At 37.9% G+C, this 19103-nt stretch overlaps 1 protein-coding gene across 1 annotated transcript; it reads right to left on the bottom strand.

Annotated features, from left to right (window-relative positions):
- Positions 1-2369: 2369 nt before the first annotated feature.
- rin3 (Ras and Rab interactor 3) lies at positions 2370-18683 on the bottom strand. The gene is made up of 10 exons (XM_079632257.1): positions 18234-18683; positions 15938-16604; positions 14510-14624; positions 13649-13721; positions 13454-13545; positions 11073-12503; positions 9869-10177; positions 5704-5835; positions 3670-3833; positions 2370-3587 (listed from the first exon to the last, which is right to left on the bottom strand). Exons 2-10 carry the CDS (start codon positions 16541-16543, stop codon positions 3261-3263), a joined length of 3249 nt encoding a protein of 1082 aa, XP_079488383.1. The 5' UTR covers positions 16544-16604; positions 18234-18683; the 3' UTR covers positions 2370-3260.
- Between the last annotated feature and the right edge of the window lie 420 nt (positions 18684-19103).

The raw sequence follows: 19103 nt of genomic DNA, 5'->3' as shown, positions 1-19103 counted from the left end.
ATACAACGAACGAAGGCATCAGCTAACACAACATTAAAAAGCTACCATAGTTTAAAAACCTATAATATTGAGTTATAATTTTAAAAAACACACACACACAAACAAACAAACAAACACATTCTCACCTGTGAAAGGTTATCCCATTTCTTCGGGAAGTCTCAGTGGTTTCAAGACCCGAAATTGGGCAATATTGTGGCATCATTGATTCATAGGCTACTGTTACAATTCTCAATTCACCTATTTATACTACGCCCTAAAAGTAGGCCTATGTACTCTTTTTGTGAAGAAAAAGTAGATACTTTAGAGTGTGTAGCAAAAGAGTAGGCCTACACACAAGCTTTGTGACATACCATCACGTCATACAATTGCGTCTTTAGCGGTTGCTCTCTGTCGCATCATCTCACATTAAACTGGCCTGTCAATCATCTTGTCACTGTTAAAATCCTCCACATTTCATTTCATTTCCTACCGTCTCGGAGAGAAATGCAGTAGCACGTTGATCTGCAGTCGCGGGTCTTTCATGTGGAGAACTCTCCTCATTTTAATGCAATGATGCATTTGAAAGTTAATGCCCAAACGGATCTTTATAAAAGTCCCCATTGTTATTGCAGATGAAATATAACATCTGTTATATATATAATAATGTTATATATTTAATTTTTTATCAGGTTAAACTTTGATTAGTCACTCAACCCTTTATCTAAACCTCTCACCGTTGGTTGCACATATCCGGCATGTTTTGTAGTTTTTTAACACTTTTTACTCGTGTTTGTAGTTCTTCCTCCAAAGCAATGGGTTGTGGGCACGGATTCACACTTCAAAAAACTATCGGAAATAGTAGAACATCCGGGGACTTTTGACATACTCTTTTCAACATACAATGCTTTGGGACACACTTTTATTCTCACATACTATTTAGGATGGATGGATATTCGGATGCAGGGTATGAGCAAAGAGGCTATATATAGAAGCAAAAAATATACTTACACTGTTACACACCTCGGGTCGTTAGAGACCCTATACTATTTTTACAAAAAAAGGAATGGGAAAACAGGAATTCTTTATTTTTTTTACTTGTTATATTGTTTATAATGAATGGATTGAGGAATGTTAAAAAGGTTGATGTCTAACTTAAAAAAATAATGAGGAGGAGGGTGGTGAATGATGTCCTGGGTCACTAAAGACCCGAGGTATGCATTTCCGTGTTAATTTTGAGAATTTCTATATGGTAGAAGAAAAAAAGCATGTATTTTTAAAAATACAATTAACAATATCTAAACAGGCCTGATTTATAATAATTAAAATGTAATTAATATGTTTTACGCTTTTAAAACAATAGTACACTTTCAAAATTATTTTTATAATCTGTAGCCTAAATACAACAAAGATTGTTGTACATTTTACAAGAAAATACCATTTCAGTTTTTTCTACTTCAAAATGTCATGTTTAATTCAATGTTACTTGCTGTTTCTCTCTGTTTGTGAAATTTACTAGCAATTTATGAGTGAATTTTTACACCATTTTTTTGTGTAGTTTTTGGTGTTTAGTACACCATCAAGATGTTGTGGACACAAATGGTTTCAAGGTTTTTATGGAATGACACTGCATTCAGGAAAAGATTACAGAGATGCGTTAATGAAACTGTCACATCTGGAAGAGAAGAACAGCGTGACATCACACATTTGCATCATACACCTCTGCAATCATCTCATGTGTATAACAGTCAGCATCAATGTCTCATTTTTACCCCGCCGCATTCCTCATTGATATGCGATAAACATAGCGGAGCTCATCTGCCTCCAGAGAGGCTCCACCACTCAGAATTCCAATGTTTGATAAAACCGCAAATATCCTTCCCACACGTGTCAGCCTGGAGCTAAATCTTTGGTGCCGTCTTAAATATGACAGGTATTCATACACCCCCTCCTATTTTTGTTCATGCACAAACAAGAATGTTGCTATTGTTAAATCTCTCATACTAACTAATGTGAGGGTTTCCTTAAAAAAACTGTCTGTAGGCAGTATTGTTTTGGATCACATTTTCAGGGTAGCAACTTGAGTTATTGTAAAGTCCTTTAAAATCACTCTTACACAACAGATTCAGCACGACAATCTGATTTGACTTTGTAAAATAGTTAAAAACCATATACCTGTTACCACACAATGGGGCACATAAATTTAAATTTATATTAATGAGTGAGTGAGTTAAACCGAAATACCGAAAACCACTGCAATGCACAGCCTCTCATAGCTTATTGCTAATTTATATATTCAGATCATATTATATACAGTGCAGATTATGATACATGAGAGGAAAGAGTTTTATCTGAAGGGGAACCCTAAAGTTGCTCTTAACAAACACTGTAAATAATGTAAAAAGTGTTTATTATCAGTATACATTTTGAATAAAACAAACACCAATCTTTGGTTTGACAAGTGTGATCATTGAAACACTCACATAATGTGTGATACATATGCATTCATGCTGCTTAGAATAATTTGCCACAAAGTCAGATCTTATGTCTAAACTATTGTATATGTTGTGAGATATAAAATGCAGCGACAATGAACCAAATATGAAGAAAATATAACACAGAAAGCATATCTGTATGGCAAATTACAGAGTACATAATATGAAAGCAATGCAAGTGCATAACCAGTTCAAGGTCTGTAAAGATGCATTGCTTTAAGAAACGTATAAATGAAGAAATCAGCACCGAAACAGGGTATGAGTCACAATCTGCTGAGCCCTGAGATGTGAAGGGATTTGCGTTGTTGGAAAGTTTAAAGTTTCATTTATAAATCATGAAACTTTCAAGGACTGTATAACGCTTGGGAAAATCAGATCGGCAGAAGTAAAGGCTAACAAAGGTGAAGGATGAATCTGCTGTGTGTGCGCTGCTATTCTTGAGTCTCAGAAAGAGAATGTTTTTATTATGCGAGCTCTTCATGTGAGGCTCACCGTGCTCCTTTAGGAGGAAAAAAAAAAAGTGAGATCTTTTCAAAACAGTTTTCGGATAAATTCCAGACCTGGACCTTTCCAGCAAGCGTTTTAAAGCAAATGCCACTCACCTGTAAGCCAGTCTTTGAACTCGTGAAATTTCCCTTGGCAAATAGAACATTCTGCTATGTGGTTAAGCATTGTAATTCTGTGTATCGCTTACATTCTTTTGTATATTAAAGTTGTCCAATCAAGCAGCTCAAACCCTCTGCTAAAGACCCATCTATTGACACACCATGCGCACACAAACGCATTAGTTCATATCAAACTCTCTTCTGGTGCTGGTGTAGTTAATGTCTGGTCCACAGACTCTTGTTCTGGCCAGCGACCATGGCGGTAGACGAAATAATAATCTATGCGTGGCTCACTGTGGTGCAAGGTGGATTTGATCGTGAGAGGAAACTCATTGGGAGACAAATGCTTGAAATGGCCCTCAACCAGCACGCTTATGCAATAGGACTCAGGATCCAATACCTCAAACTTGTCCGCACACTGATTGCACAGGTCCAGAGCGGTAGTGTTGGGACGCACTCCCAGGGTCTTGGTGTTGGAGCCAGCCTCCAGAAAGGACACGTTAATGAAGTCCTGACAAAAGAAATGTAAGAACAATTAATACTCACGATGACTGACCAATGGTTTTCCTTAGCCATTTTGGTTGCCATAATACCTGTACAGAGGAGCGTGACGCTCGGGCTTTGTTTAGGGTGCGGCGACGCTCCCACCGATGAATGGAGTCCTGGATCTCCAAACTTAACTGTCTGGTCACAGCTTGTTTATCAAAATTTTTGATGTGCTCCAGAGCTCCATAAGTGGTGGTGAGATAATATGAACCTAGAAGAATATAGATCTAAATGGTTATATTATTATTTACCTTTATTTTACCAGGGAAGAAAGTCACATTGAGAATACAATCTCTTTTACAAGTGAGCCCTGGCCAAGAAGGCAGCACATAGAGGATACACTTTAACAAACAACAAACAACAAAAGACAGGGATGCACAGAAGTATTAAAATATACAGAAAATCACTATTTAAAGCAATCACAAACATGATGATAAATTTGATTTAGATGAGACTTGAATTCAATATGTGAAATAAAAATCTCCAGTTTTAGCTGATTTTGCAACTCATTCCATGAAGTTGGAGCACTGTAACTAAAAGCAGTTTTGCCAAACTCTGTTTTAATTTGTGGAACATCATATAGTATGTATCTACTTGATCTTAGCTTGTATTCAGATCTACTAGGTGTTAAGAGTGTAGTTAAATATAAAGGAGTATGTCCTGTTATTGATTTATACACAAAGATCATCCAATGTTTGAACCTTCTTGTGTTAAGTGAGGACCAACCGACCAATTCATGTAATACACAGTGATGAACAGAGTACTTTGTATGCATTATAAATCTCAATGCTGAGTGATACACAGAATCCAATGATTTCAACAAGGTCTTTGTGGAGTGTCTATAAAACACGTCTTCATAGTCTAAAACCGGCAAAAAGGTAGCTTCAACCAGCTTTTTCTTGACTTTCTGTGAAAAGCAGGAACTGTTTCTGAAGTAAAAACCCAGCTTTAATTTCAATTTAGCGACTAACTGTATGCAAATTAAAAGACATGTTTTCCTCTAATATAAAACACAAATTTTTATATGAGCAAACTAATTCTATTGGCCTGCCCTGTAATGTGCGGAGTTGAGGCAAGGAAGGTCCAGGCTTACGGGTTCTATCAAAAAACATATATTTTGTTTTCTTATCATTTAAAACTAAACTTAATGCCTGTAGATTAAGCTGGATATTTTCAAATGCTTCTTGTAGCCTTAAAATTGTCTCAGCAGGTGATTTTGCAGAACAATAAATAATAGTATCATCAGCATACAAATGCATTTTTGCATTAATCACATTTTCACTAATGTTATTAATATATACTGTAAACAGCAAAGGCCCCAAAATAGAGCCCTGCGGTACTCCAGAGTTAACAGTAAGTTTCTCAGACGTACAGTCATTTAAAAGTACACTAACTTTATATAGCACTAACTTTGACATGCTAGCTGATGTTCGGTGTTTCTTTGTTTGTGACCAAAGCAAATGATAATATGTTTTAAAATAACAAATTTGCTACATTTCAAATGCATTTTATTTGTAGATTTTATTGTTTTACTCTCATCTTGTAATCTTAAAATATGAAAGTGAATCAAATTATTACATTGTAGAAGCTGTGACAATCTAAACAAAAGAGTGAACAAATATAAACAATAAGACCATGTGTAAAGAAAGAAAAAATAAAGATAAATATCACCCGTGGACAAAATATTTGTTTAATTTATTATTTCTAATCAAGCTGAGTGTCAAATTAGGAAAAAAGTGTGAAAATATTTTTCATATTTTGTAACACATTAAATGCTATCTGTCACATTTTACTCAGCAAGCAAATAAATGTGCCTCTCCAAAAATGCTTAAAATGTAATTTCCACCATGGAATGCATTTAAACATGATGCACTTAAGATGTGGTGTGAAAGTTCTTGATTTTCAGAAAGAAGACGGGCATAATTATTCTTTGAAGTATGCAATCAATCCATTATGCACATGATCACATCCACGGGTTTTTGTGTGTGTGTGTGTGTGTGTGTGTGTGTGTGTGTGTGTGTGTGTGTGTGTGTGTGTGTGTGTGTGTGTGTGTGTGTGTGTGTGTGTGTGTGTGTCCTCACCCTCTCCGAGCTGCAAAGCCGGATCCATTAGCTCCATCATATACTCTACATCCAGCAGCAGAGCGCTGATGTTACAGCGAGCCAAGACGTACATCAGCACAGGCAAGAAATCATCAGCCCCATGAGCCTTTCCTGTTACATAACAATCAGGAAATAATCAAAATACAGTCATTAATAAAATATAAAAACATTTAAATCATTCATATCACATTAATAATACAACAAGCTCACTTTCAGAACAAGTTATTTCTAAGTATGTCTTAATTCAATCTCACAGTATGTGGCAATCATAAAATGTTGGCAATAATAGTATGTGGCAATAATATAACGTTGCTTTGAGAATGTGGATAATGCTGCCACATTATTTTGGGGCAGATCAATGTGCTGGCTGGCCACTAACAGGGAACACTTTCTCATTCCTGAACGCATTCAATGCAACACTACACAGATTCCGGTTTAGTCATTTGCGCTCCCTGTATTTTATTTGTATATAGAACAAGAAATATATGCAGGAAAGAAATGCACCCTTGACTGCGTCTGGAGTGCCGCCAATACACTACAATCCAGAATATGCTGAGAGAGCTGTGCTGTACACAACAAGCGTCACAAGACTGACATTATTCTGTATGAGCAATAGGGCCAAATCATTTTAACACTTCAGACTTATAATGCTTAAATTTTAACATTTGACAATGAATATGTAAAATAAAATAAAAAATACAGACACATATGCTGCCTGGAGGTTAAAACTGGTTTGTACGGTTACTGCATACCCATGAGCTGGCTGTCCATTAACTAATATAATCAACAATAAACTAGTGAAAAACATTCCTTGGAGCTGTGAATATGAAAGATGAAGTCTGTATTCTATACCTGTCGCTTTGAGTCTGTTTTTGCGCTAGCTTTATCACTGGTACAGTGAAGTAGACTGTAAATAAAATAGCAGTCAATTTGTTGGCCAAACTGGAAGGCTAATTCACCCTGGGTTCCCTCAGGATTTTTACAAATATGTTTCAGAGCAGTGGTTGTCGGATTTTAAAATAATGTCTGTGGTTTACATTTGCTGAAGTGATTTTCTTGTCCTGGACACAGAACCTGATTTCACCAAGTACAACATGTTCCTGGATCAACATCTTTGTTAGTCCTGGAACAACATTCCAATAAACCAATCAGATTTAAGGGACAAGTTTATGTCAAGTTTAGGCTTACAACAAAAGTTAGGTGCTCACATCAGTGTTATTCACTTATAATTTCCCTCTGATTTTACGGATAACTTATGGGTAGGGTTAGGTTTAGGGGTAAGGGTATAGGGATATGGTTAGGATAACATTTTCAGAGAGGAATGTGGTTCCAGGATCAACAAAATATGTTTAACTAACTTGGCAAAATCAGGACGTGCAATTTAGATACAATCAAACTTTTTTTCCCCCATATCCTTAAGGTTTTTGTCCGTATTTAGTAATATGTCAGCAATTTTTTTCAATCACTCAATTGTTTCAAAATGCAAATAGGCCTCATCAAGCAATATTAACATCAGACATTAAGTTTGCATTACCTGTTCACGTTGAAATTATTAAATGTTTTAATGATAATACAAAGGCTTGCACACAACAATGTAACTTGACTGCAGTACATTCAGCTTTCAAAGAATGATTCATTGTGAGTTCATCTGTTCCGATCTTCGTTTCAAAACAGTGCTTTGCATTTAAATGAAGTAGCAATGTGATTTCAAAACAAAATTGCAATGCAATGCGTTGAATTTTAATCTCGGTAATTTAGAGGCGACGTAGTGATTTCTATGCAAGTAAATTGCCTCATTAGATGTAAATTGTATTACTTTAGTATTACAATCCCACAGGAAACCCAGTCCTTTTATTATGGATCTAAAAATAGCACCTGCAGTGTGATACAGTAAGGTTCATTTAAGATAATAAAATCAACTAAATGAGAGTAATAGAAACTACAGAACCAAACGTTCTACCTTTTCTAACTTAGTTACAACAATAAACCAATTGGAATTATCTATAGTTCAATTAATTTGACTTGAATTAAGTTTAATTAGATTTAAAAATATATATATTTAATGAAACAATGCGAAATGTCATTGTTGATCACACTGGTAATTTTTCTGTGAAATTGTGCCTGAGCAAAAGATGTTGCTTTGGACTTCAGAAAACGGTTGTTGATGCCCATGAGACTAGAAAGTGTTGCCAAAACCATTGCTTAAGATTGTGGTTTGGAAGTTGTAATAGAGGAAATGGATTTCATTTGTGACTGTTGATGGATCATTCTTTGAATAACACTTGAAACAATAGCTCAGGATCTGCAAGCAAAGCTCATCTGGGCTAATCTCAGTGCTCATGAATACCTAATAAAGAAAGCTCTGAAACAAGAATGGTGTGTATGAAAGGATAAAAAAAGATCAGCGGTTCTCAACTGGTGTGTTGCAACCCAAAGATGAGTCGTGACTCTGTTCTGATGGCAAGGGGGAAAATAGAAATGATCAAATGCAAAATTGTGAGTTGTTAGGATACTAAAATAAATAGGCTTATCCATTTGTAAAATAGAGAATATGTGAACTCTGTTATTTTTTGCACAAATTCAGCTGTCACTTGATAGAAGCATCCAGTTTAGACAGATGCCAGTATGGACGGGTTGCATTACACGCCCTCATGTTTGAAAGCCATGAACAGAACTATGCAAGGTAATTAGGTGAAAGAAAATATGACCAACACTACATGAATTATGGCCTCATTGGAAACAAGGTCATGGCTTGTGCCAACCACATTGTGTTTTGTGCTGTGAATTATTGGCTGCTGAAAACTATTAAACATTACATTTTTATTCAAGTTTAAAATGTTATTGAAAATGTTATTCCATTTTTTAAAGTTTATTTAATGTATTAATAATTGTATTAATATAACATTAAATTGACAATTTTGTAAATACATTATTATAGCATTTTGTTAAGAGTTCATTATACTATTAATACATTTCAGTTGTTGAATATTGTTAGGCTTTTCTTTTATTTACTTTCACTTTTAGGTAACACTTTATTTCGATAGTCCACTTTAGACATTCTACTAACTATAAGTAACTTTGCTACATGTGCTACATGTCAACTAGCTGTCATTAGAGTATTAGTAGATTGTCTGCTTGCTTAATATCAGCAACATTAATAACATTTTATTTTGTTGGTCCTCCAACAGAAATTCTACTGACTATAAGTAACTTGGTAATTCAACTTATTCTCCTAACCCGAACCCTAACACCTAACCATAACCTACTAGTCTACTGACAGTCAACAACAGTCTACTTATACTCTAATGAGAGTTAGTTGACATGTAGCACATGTAGCAAAGTTACTTATAGTTAGTAGAATGTCTAAAGTGGACTATCGAAATAAAGTGTAACCCACTTTTATTTCGCCAGTGTAAAATCATGAAGCACAACCAAATGAAAGCCACTAAACCATAGTTTTGGTTCAAATTCACATAGTACTATAGCATGGCACACTGTAACACGATCACTTCATGACAGTAAAGCGCTTCGTTTACAGAAGTTAAAAAAAGAGGGGGCGGTCTTTAAGAACTGGTCAGTGGTTTATCCAGTCTTACTTTCAGTTGTTCTGCATGTAGATGCAGAATAATACAAAAAGACAAGAGCTTCGAGAATTAATATTATGATAAATACTATGCATGTCCAGCCCTCTCTTTCGCAGCTGTATCATTTCCTTATTTGGAGGCACTTATGACACCTTTGATAAAATCTAGACTAAATTTGGGGTGAGGAGGAAAAGGCGGAGTTTGAGCTGTAGAGAAACATTGGTTACGTGATTTCCGTCTGATTTCTCTGTTCAGAGGTTGTGCTCTTTCCTCCATATTCTCTACAACTGATGAGTAATGATCTGAGCTGTGTTTCCCCAAAAGGGCTTACAATGCTTTCGGGAAATGCAGCCTAATATAGAAAAAAAAAATGAATAGAATATGAAATAGAACTAAAAGGGATCTTCTAATGGTGTATCTGAACTCTAGAGAATGTTTCTAGAGGATGTTAGAAGGCAGATATATTTTAATTATTATTGATATGGTATATGTTTATAAACATATAAACAAGTATAGGATCAACTATATCTCTAATTCACAAAATTGCAAATCAAACCCACCTGGAGAGCCCACAGCCATAGATTCATAGATCATTTTGCAGGTCTTGAGGAGCAGGTCGATCTTCTTCTGAGGTGAATATTCTTGGTGTAGGTTACTGAGCTTTGCTTGAATTTTCTCCATGATGGCAGTTTCAGGAACACTTGTAATGATCCCCAGGTCTGTGGTGGTGGTCCCCTGAACCACTTGCTGGTTCTCTTTTAATTTCTTCAGATTTCCCGCACGGGAGTGGATATCCTTCAGTCCATTATACACAGCCTCCCGCAAGGGTTTCAGGACACTTTTGCATAATGCCGCTTCAATAATGATCTCTGAAGAGGGGAAAAACAGATACACACATAAACGCATAAGGAAAATCACATACCATCTCCAAGATAAGCTTTATTCATTTATATATTCTGTATACATTATTTATATGTGTCTGACTTTTAATCATGGAAATCTATGAGGATATGGCTTCAAATATTATATGCCTATATCACTGTGAAAGTCTTCATAAGACATTAATACATTTTTAATACTCTGGTGCTACAGACAGGAAAAGCAGCAAACATATCTTGTGTCTCAGAGCGAGAGCGTTCATTTTCCTCATGGGAAAATAGGAAACTTTCTTAATAATGCACACACAATCACTAGTTAGAAACTTGATGATTTAATGCTGCTTTAAAAATGCAAGAAGATTCCTGGGCTTTCTCTCTGAGCAGTGAATTGATAATAAAAGTTATTGTGGTTTACTGTGGCCTTTTTTTATGGACTGAGAAGCACAATAGAGAAAGCTCAGTCTTTATAGACGGTCTATTAAGTTTAACGTAAGGTTGGTGGCACAATCTTCAGGTGCTTTGCTCAGATGATTCTAGGCTCGAAACGTAATTACCGGTACATCAACAACACAAAAAAGACAGTAGAGTTCTGTTTGCACATTTTGCATTCTTGCTAATTATAGGATGATAAAATGCTGGATGGAATACAGCAAGATGTAAAAATAACTTCCAAAATGCACATACAAACATTATGCTCGCTTGAGTTTTTACTTAATCATTTTTGCTTTTGAATAATTGTTCATCACAGAAGTGTTCATAAATTAAATTTGCTTGGATGGAAACATACTGATATCAGAATCTGAACATCTGAACAATTTCACAAATAATTGTTTAGATACTAAAAAGCAAAAGTTCTGACAGTAAATATAATGCAGAGGTCAATTACCCAGTTTCTCCTCAGAGTATGCGATTGCTTCCTGTAGATTTTGCAGCTCTGCACTCTGGATCAAGTAGCTTTTCAGTTGGGTTATCATCTGCCGGATCTCTTGGAGCATCTCTGTGCTGGAGGTTTGTTTCCGCATGGTGTCCAAAGTGAAAGCTCTATAATCCTTAACAAGGTTCCCAAAGTACGTGTTTCCATCCCGGGACATTTCGACAATGCGTTTTTGACACTTGCGGTCCGCGTTCATGAAGCCTGTGAGGACATTGGAGAGGTTCGACATGGACACCATTGATAGTCGTTGCTTGGCACGGTCTATCATAATTGTTGATGTCCTCTTCATCATGCCACCTGTTGCCACAGTATCCGCCTCCTCCTCCGTGCTACTGGTTGAGTAGGAGTCATGGTCTGCTGGAGCTCCACCTTCAGGAGAGTATAGGGAAACATGTGAGACTTTGGGATGACCGGCATTGATGCAGAGCGAATGGCGGACAGGACTGGGGCTGCTGGAGTTTAAAGGAATGATGGAAGTGTTCTCTTGGGGAATTGGCGTAAGTGAGTTTCCAAAGCTTTGGGAGACTTGTCCCGTCAGATTCTGAGACTGTCTTTTCTTCCTGGGAGGTGGCACTGGAGCATTGGGCCGCTTCGGTTTAGGTGCTACCTCTCGAGTCACCATTGGAGCTCCATTAGTTACGTTAGACTCTTCCTCTGGCACCTCCTGAAGTTGCTGAGTATCTGGGTCCATAGGCTTGTCTCTTTCTTCTATGCTGTCATCTAGGCAAATGAGAGATGCTACAGGGACTTGTGGAATATCGTCCTTTGCTTCTGTGGAGGTGCTGGTGTGAACTTCCTTCTGCGTCGGTTCCTCTGAAGCTTGCTTTTCAGATAACCTCCGTCGGATAGGAATCGGAGGAACTCGATGTGAAGCAGTATTAGAAAGTTGCTTTCCTTCTTTGCCCTGAGCTGGTTGTAAGACAGCTGGCTTGTCACACTCAGTGCTTGGGACAGGAGTTCCCTGTCTCTCTTGTTCTCTGTCTACACACTCACAGTCACTTCCTTCCCCTTTTTGGACTGAAGGGGGAGGAGAACTAAGAACTGGCTTAAACTCCCCTTTTGAAGGCTTGACTAATGCATAGTTTAGAGAGCACTCAGGTGCACTGGGAGGGCGAGGGCGTAGGGGTGGTGGCCTTTTGAATTTGGGAGGAGCCTGGACTGGTGTGTTGAGACTCTGGGTCCTCAGAACAGGGGTAGAGGAGGTGGGCGACAAGCTGTTGCTGCATTCCTCAATGAAAATTGGGTTGACATACCAAAGCCGGTCACTGCCAATGGAAAGCTGGATTTCACAGGAACTGCTTTGTCCCTGTCTATCCGAAGCACCACAGCTACCAGCAACGTTTTCCACTTCCTCGTGACTATTCAGAGCTGAGTTCCAGAACTCTGTGTTAGTAAGAGAAATAGGAATGTTATCATTATTTAAGTTTTACAAGACAATTTCCACATGCTAAAGTATTATATAGCATCCATTGCTATTTACACTTATTTCTCATGAACTGTCACCATCATTTCATAATTGAGATTCATATATAAAAAATAAAGTGCAAATGGATTCTATAAAATAGATTTACCACCACTAAATACCATTAAGCGATTTAGCCATTAGCTTGTACAGTAAGCATTGTCATAGAAATTTTGTATCGTTGAGGACTACAAAGCTGCACAATTTTTTTCCAATTTAAAAAGTTTTACACAAAAATATATGAATAGAAAATTCAAAAAATCGACTCAAAGGAGAATAAGAGTCATATCAGTACCCTAATAAAAGATGTTTTATATTTAGATTGTGAAGGGCGTCTTGTGAGAGAGGTGACAAGTTCATATGACCAGCCAAATATGACTTACTTTCTGTACCTCCCCTGTTATTGGACACTTTTCATTCTTGGAATAATTAATCATGGCTGACTGCTAATAGACCATTGATTTTTACAATAGCACCTGCAGTCCCACATAAAATATGTTCGCAGAAGGTCTGAAAATTTCTCCAGAATTGGAACGCATCCCACACATACTCCACCCCTTGCACATTCATTTTGAAATATTCTCTGGGGCGGCATGGGGCACGTATACATGCACACAATGAGACACTCAGTAAATTGCAGCATTTTCATGGTATTGCAACCACTTTCTGTTCTGCCCACCTCTCTCGTCTAGGGAAACATGCGAGTCAGGGCTGCTACTGAATTAGAGCTCTGTTTAAAACATTTCACTATATTTACCACAGATTTACTCTGAAATCACCACAGAAAATACAAGTCAGCAGACAAAAAAATAGATGAGTGCACCTTTAAATGAACTCAAATGATAGAAAATAAACTTTTGTTATATCTTACCTGAACCTAGAGAAGAGATCACCTCCATGTCCTCATATTTAGCTACCTTTTGAATTACCTGAGGCAACTTCAGAGGAAAAGGGAGGATGTCCCTGAGTAAAAAAGATAAATGAAAAGTCTTTAGACATTTTTAAAGAATATTTTGAAAGAAGTTAAACAAAGTAAAATGGACATTTGTGATTTTGTTTATCTTACCGGCTAACACAGTAGAAAGCAATGAGTTTAAAAATGTTCTCAAACACCAGCACAGACCCTTCAAGGTACAACACTGCAGTGAATGAAAGAAACAGACGTTAATGTTAGGCACATATCTGGTCCCCGATGTTAGCTATAATACTTCGACTTAGTGGTGGCACTAGTTCTTTGTTTGTGTGACTTATTGCTACTAGATACTAAAATAGAACCTAACTCACTGTGTAATATCTGTAAGGGTGGGAAGTGGGATAATGAATGATGATGTGTAAATAAACATGCCCTGACCGCCACACGCTTACAGAGTTTTTATTTCAGCCAAAAAAAGAGAAGAAGATGAAAACAATAGACTTTTCAGCTTTGTAACCACTGGACAAATAAGACTGCTTTGTAAAAATGTGAAAATGACCACACAAGCAGACACACACACAGACACACACACACCCCCACACACCCACACCCACACAAGGAAATGAAGCTATAAGAGGCCAGTGCAGGACATCCTGTAGTTACTATTGCAATGCAGGCCTGGGAACAGGAAACCTGTGGCCCGCAACCCATACCGTCAAACACCTTCGATACCCTTAAGAACCTGTTTATATCTCTGTACGCACTCAAACATCTATGTGAATGTCTTCAGGTATGTATCCACATTTTTTTTAGTGTGGTTCTGTGGATGTTGTTAAGCAAATGTGTTTGTGAGTGGGTTTGTCTATGGAATAAAGGCATTCTGAGCTCAACACTAAATATGGACAGCCCAACCATTGGTTTTTGCCCATATTTGACCCAAACATGGGTTGAAACAACTCAGCATGTTAGAGTGAAGTTGAAAGAACAGTCATTTCTCAATGCAAAAGAACTCACAGGACTTTTCTTCCTTTACATGCAGTTCCTTGACATGTGGCTCCCCCAGCTGGTCAGGAAGACGTACTGCCAGTACCATCGTTTGTTGAGTTGAATCCCTCCTGACTAAAAAGATCTGCAAAATCAAACCAATGACACAATCATTTCGGCAGTACTAGCTTGTAAGTATCACACAACGCATTTTTGCATTTAAAAACCCAAAGGCGCAGCGCAGGGGAATAGTAAAACAGTAGGCTACAGTAGGCCTAGGCTACGAAACGCAGGGGCATCGAGAAGCACTTTTATGAGAAAAAGTGTATGGCAAAAAGAAAAAAAGAAAATAGATAAAAGATGTTGCCGAACAGCAGGACTGAACGCTATTGTTTCTAAAATGAAAAACTTTATAAAGATAAAATAAAACTGTAAAAATTAAATAAGGAAATACTTAATAATCGTCATACCTAACGTTGTGTTCACACATTCTCACCTGTGAAAGCTTATCCCATTTCTTCGGGAATTTAAATCACAGAGGTTTCACAACCAGAAGATGCGCAATGTTGCGGCTGTGGCATAGTTGGTTGTTACTGTGTGTGACGACACATTGACCGTTCCAAGATGACGGGCACGCCAAAGTGTCTGGAGCGGTTGAATGTGGCATATAGTAATTACGGTAATGATTCTGAACTGTAAAAAGCCTTCACGACACGTGCTTGTAGAACGTGTAAACTCGTACCTTGTACTCGAAACTTGTACCACGTGGCTTCTGTACCACCTGACCACTGCAGATTTAAGGTGTCTTTGACTTGAAGCATGCTACACAGTATGCATACCGATCGGTGTATGACCGCGAGAGCGATTCGAAAGCACATCGAGCTTTTGCTGCATTCATGCCATGTCGTAATTACCGTAGTCTCGAGATGACAACACGTGACTTAGTATTATGAACTGTTCAGGTCCTAGGAATGGGAATTATGCGTTTCTATGGCAATACTATCAACACTCAAATGAATCTGCAGCGTTCACGTGGTACAAGTAGGAGGAAAATTCCCACCTTACATGCTGTACTTACAAGCTCTACGAGGACGTGACCGCTTTTGGTTTTGACTAAGTTAACTTTTTACAAGTTAAAAATCTCGGAATTACGCCATGACGTGAACGCAGCATGATTATTTTTTTTCTAATTTGGTCCACTTGGAAGCTGGTATATGCTTTGTGTTTAAAGTTTGAATTTGATTTAATTTTAAAAACAAGGTGTTCTCTTGTAAGGTGCTGTAAAAGCAGCCAGGAGCACAACGGTCAAACACTTACTGTAGCTATTTGAAAAAGGTATTTTACTCTTTTTTTTTCTTCTTTTTTTCTTTTTTTTTTTTTTTTTACTTGATAGAAACAAAGTGCAGTAGAACAAAACAATGCATTATATGTGAATCATCTCCTGTGTTTTCCTCTCACCCCAGGAAACTCCTTGGTCAGTATATGCATGGCTCTGTCCTGTTTCATTCCCAGTTGAAGCCACACTGGACACGTCTTAATCAGTTTCTCCAGGATGCTGATACTAGGAGGAACAGGTTTATTGGACTTGCTCACTGGAGATGTGGGGACTGATGGTTTTGGGACTACTGGTGGGGGTGGTCTGGGTTGAGGTGGAGGTGGAGATGAGGGCCTAGTGGCAGGAGGTGGAGGTGGTCTAGGCATGGCTGAGGAGCAGCTCTTAGGAAGAGCAGAGGAAAGTTGTGCTGGGAGGGGTGGCTTTGAGGCCTGGGGAGACATGGGTTTGTGGGGAGGAGGTAAGGATGGTTTGGAGTTAAGCTGAGGTGAGGAAGGTTGTACACATGAAATTGGGTGTGAAGTAGGGAGCGGAAGGGAGGCGGTGTCAGTGGAAGGGTTGTCAGATATATCAACCAAAGGGGAGGCTGAAGAAGTCAAGGAAGAAGAAAGAGGACTAGGAGGAAGAGGAGTGGTTTGTGAGTGGAAAGATGCCTGAATAGGTGAAGATATGGGTGGGGAAGAGGGTTTGGAGAGGCTTGGAGGTGCTGTGGAAGGGCCAGGAGAAAGCATAGTGCATACTGCAGGACACACAGAACTTTGAGAAGAATCCGATGAATGTTTTTAGATCACCCTGCAGAAACAAGAAAGATCATACAAAAATCTCAGTATAACAAAACTGCAACACACTCGAGAACAAGATAACCACTGTATCATACTGTAGAAGGAAAAACAGGAAGTCTTTTTTTTTTTTTTTTTTGTCCCTTGAAAAAATTAACAGTTCAGAATGTCATATGATCGTAATAAATGTGACAACATGGCTAAGTTGTGCAACGGGGAATGTGTCAGCATTTTCATGTGAGGATGAAATAAGCCTTGTGCATCATAGCAGCCGTTTTGTTCTCTGTTCTTCCAGCTAAGCTGCTGCTGTCTCCCATTCTTCCTGTTTCTTGGCTACCAGGATGTTTCCCTCCTTCAGTTCCTACAAAAATCTCTCCTTTGCCATTGCTGTACTGTAATATCATATATGACATATGCTTCGGGGGAAATTTATAGCTTGTATGTAACTCATTTTCCATTGCAGACAGCAAGCCATATCAATATTTATTGCTTGCAAACTGAACATGAGAACTCATGAATGAATTCACTAAACACTGCTGTATTTGTCAGGAAGTATTTGATTTCTTTAGCCTTTGGTAACTTTTTTTTTTTTTTACATTGTCCTTGTAACACGTTACATGTAGTTACTGTAGTAATAACTCAGAGGGATAATCACATGCAACTAATCCTAAAGCAACCCCTATTTCTAATCCCAACCCTATAGTAACTACATTTAGATCATTATTGTTATTCCGTACTTAAATAATTACACTGTAACACGGAGACCTTGAAATAAAGTGTAACCTGGCCTTTTCATCACTGCCCAGTTATTGCAAAACACACAAAAAGATAATATCCATTAAAACCCCTTATATTGGAATAAATAATAAAAATTTTAACATTGTACATTTTCATAAACTCAAACTTCTATAACTTTTTTTCTGTTTTTTTCTTCTATCTGCCAAATGTCTTCTTTAAAACAAGACCAATCTTACATCTATATTCCAAAGCATTCTTGAATTACAACCATTTAAGTTCGGAATGTGCATTTTCATGTCTATTAAAAAAAGGGGGTGCCGCTTAAGGGGTTAAATAAAACAACCAAATGTCACGAGACATTGGGTTTAGAGACAATACCCAAGACATAGAGACAAGCAACATGGGTGTTTGTGCAATTCCTCAACATTAACCTGGCTGAAATACACACACACGTTGTTGGCGATCTATGTTTTATATTAGTAACCTATTAAAAAACTTAAAATATGTAAAAGCATTACATATTTAAGTGTATTTGAAAAAGATACAGGTCTGGACCTGGGAGACATATCCACATCCCTCCCACATATTCAGGTTAGTGACCTTTCAAAATGGGGTTTTCTTAAGCTTTTACATTTGGACCCATGATATTCACAATTCACAATCGATGAAGTGTTTGGAAATTCACAAAAATATTGACTCATCTTTTAAATAAGTATAAAAGTGAAGACTTCCAGTTGTTCCGGCTTTCCAGTGGTTTTCATTCATCCTTAAGTCTTTCCAAAAAGTGAGCATAATTTCAGGACTTAACAAATACCTTTTCTGCTCAGTGAGAGCAAATAGTAAAAAAAAAAATGCTAAGACAGCTGTGTTGTATACTGAGTGGATGTTTGTGTGCAATACTTACTCTCAGGATGCTCCGTGTTCCGAGTCCCAACAGCTGTTTTCAGTCTTAAAACTCAACATTCTTCCTTTGGCGTCACAAATAATCCCTCACAGATTGACCAAATATGCAGTAAAAGCTGTCCTCCATATTCTTGCTTGGCTCTTTCACGTTGTGTGTTTCTCTTTGGTGCGTTTTCCGAATTATGTATTCCTTTCGTGAATGAGGGTGGCCGAAATCATTCAAATGCAGAAAAACCAAAAAGAAGAAACAGAAAAAATTAACGTCCCCTTTTCTTTTTTTCTTTCTAAACTTCCTGTCAGCAATGTAGTCAGGAAGGGGCTGTCCAGGGTGGTCAGCCAACCCCTTTCCACCCCCCTACAGTCTCACACACACAGTTGAGCTAAATAAACCTCAAACATCAACACACTACACTCTGCTTCTCCTCGTCTCCGTCTCGCTTTCATAGTGAACGCAGCATAAACAATGTCTGCAGATGTGTTTACCCCAAAAACCGAGCTGTGAGGAGTGAACTTCCCTCCCTCCTCCCCCATAGAGTCTGAAAGTGTCTGAAGTTAAACAACTCCAGATGCTCAGGAACCCCGAAAGAAGTTCCATAAGGTCTGCAGTCCAACATATGGTTAGTTTTACCATTGGGAGCAAATGGCATCCCATCCACCCCACCCTCCTCGATGCTCCTAATCGTTGGATCCATAATATTTGCAAAGAGCGTCCTCAAAGCAAATTGATGGAGAACATCTACACTGCACCACCTGTTCAAGAGCCACCAGGAGGGGGAACATATTTGTGATGCTGCCAAGTACAATGCACTTTTAAACGATTAGTTTTCCGTTTGCATTAGCAGGCAGTTGACTGTAATCTCAAAAGCTCTGA

Source organism: Phoxinus phoxinus, assembly GCF_949152265.1.
Source record: "Phoxinus phoxinus genome assembly, chromosome: 13".
Classification (NCBI taxonomy): domain Eukaryota; kingdom Metazoa; phylum Chordata; class Actinopteri; order Cypriniformes; family Leuciscidae; genus Phoxinus; species Phoxinus phoxinus.
This window is presented reverse-complemented; position numbering and strand designations above follow the sequence as displayed.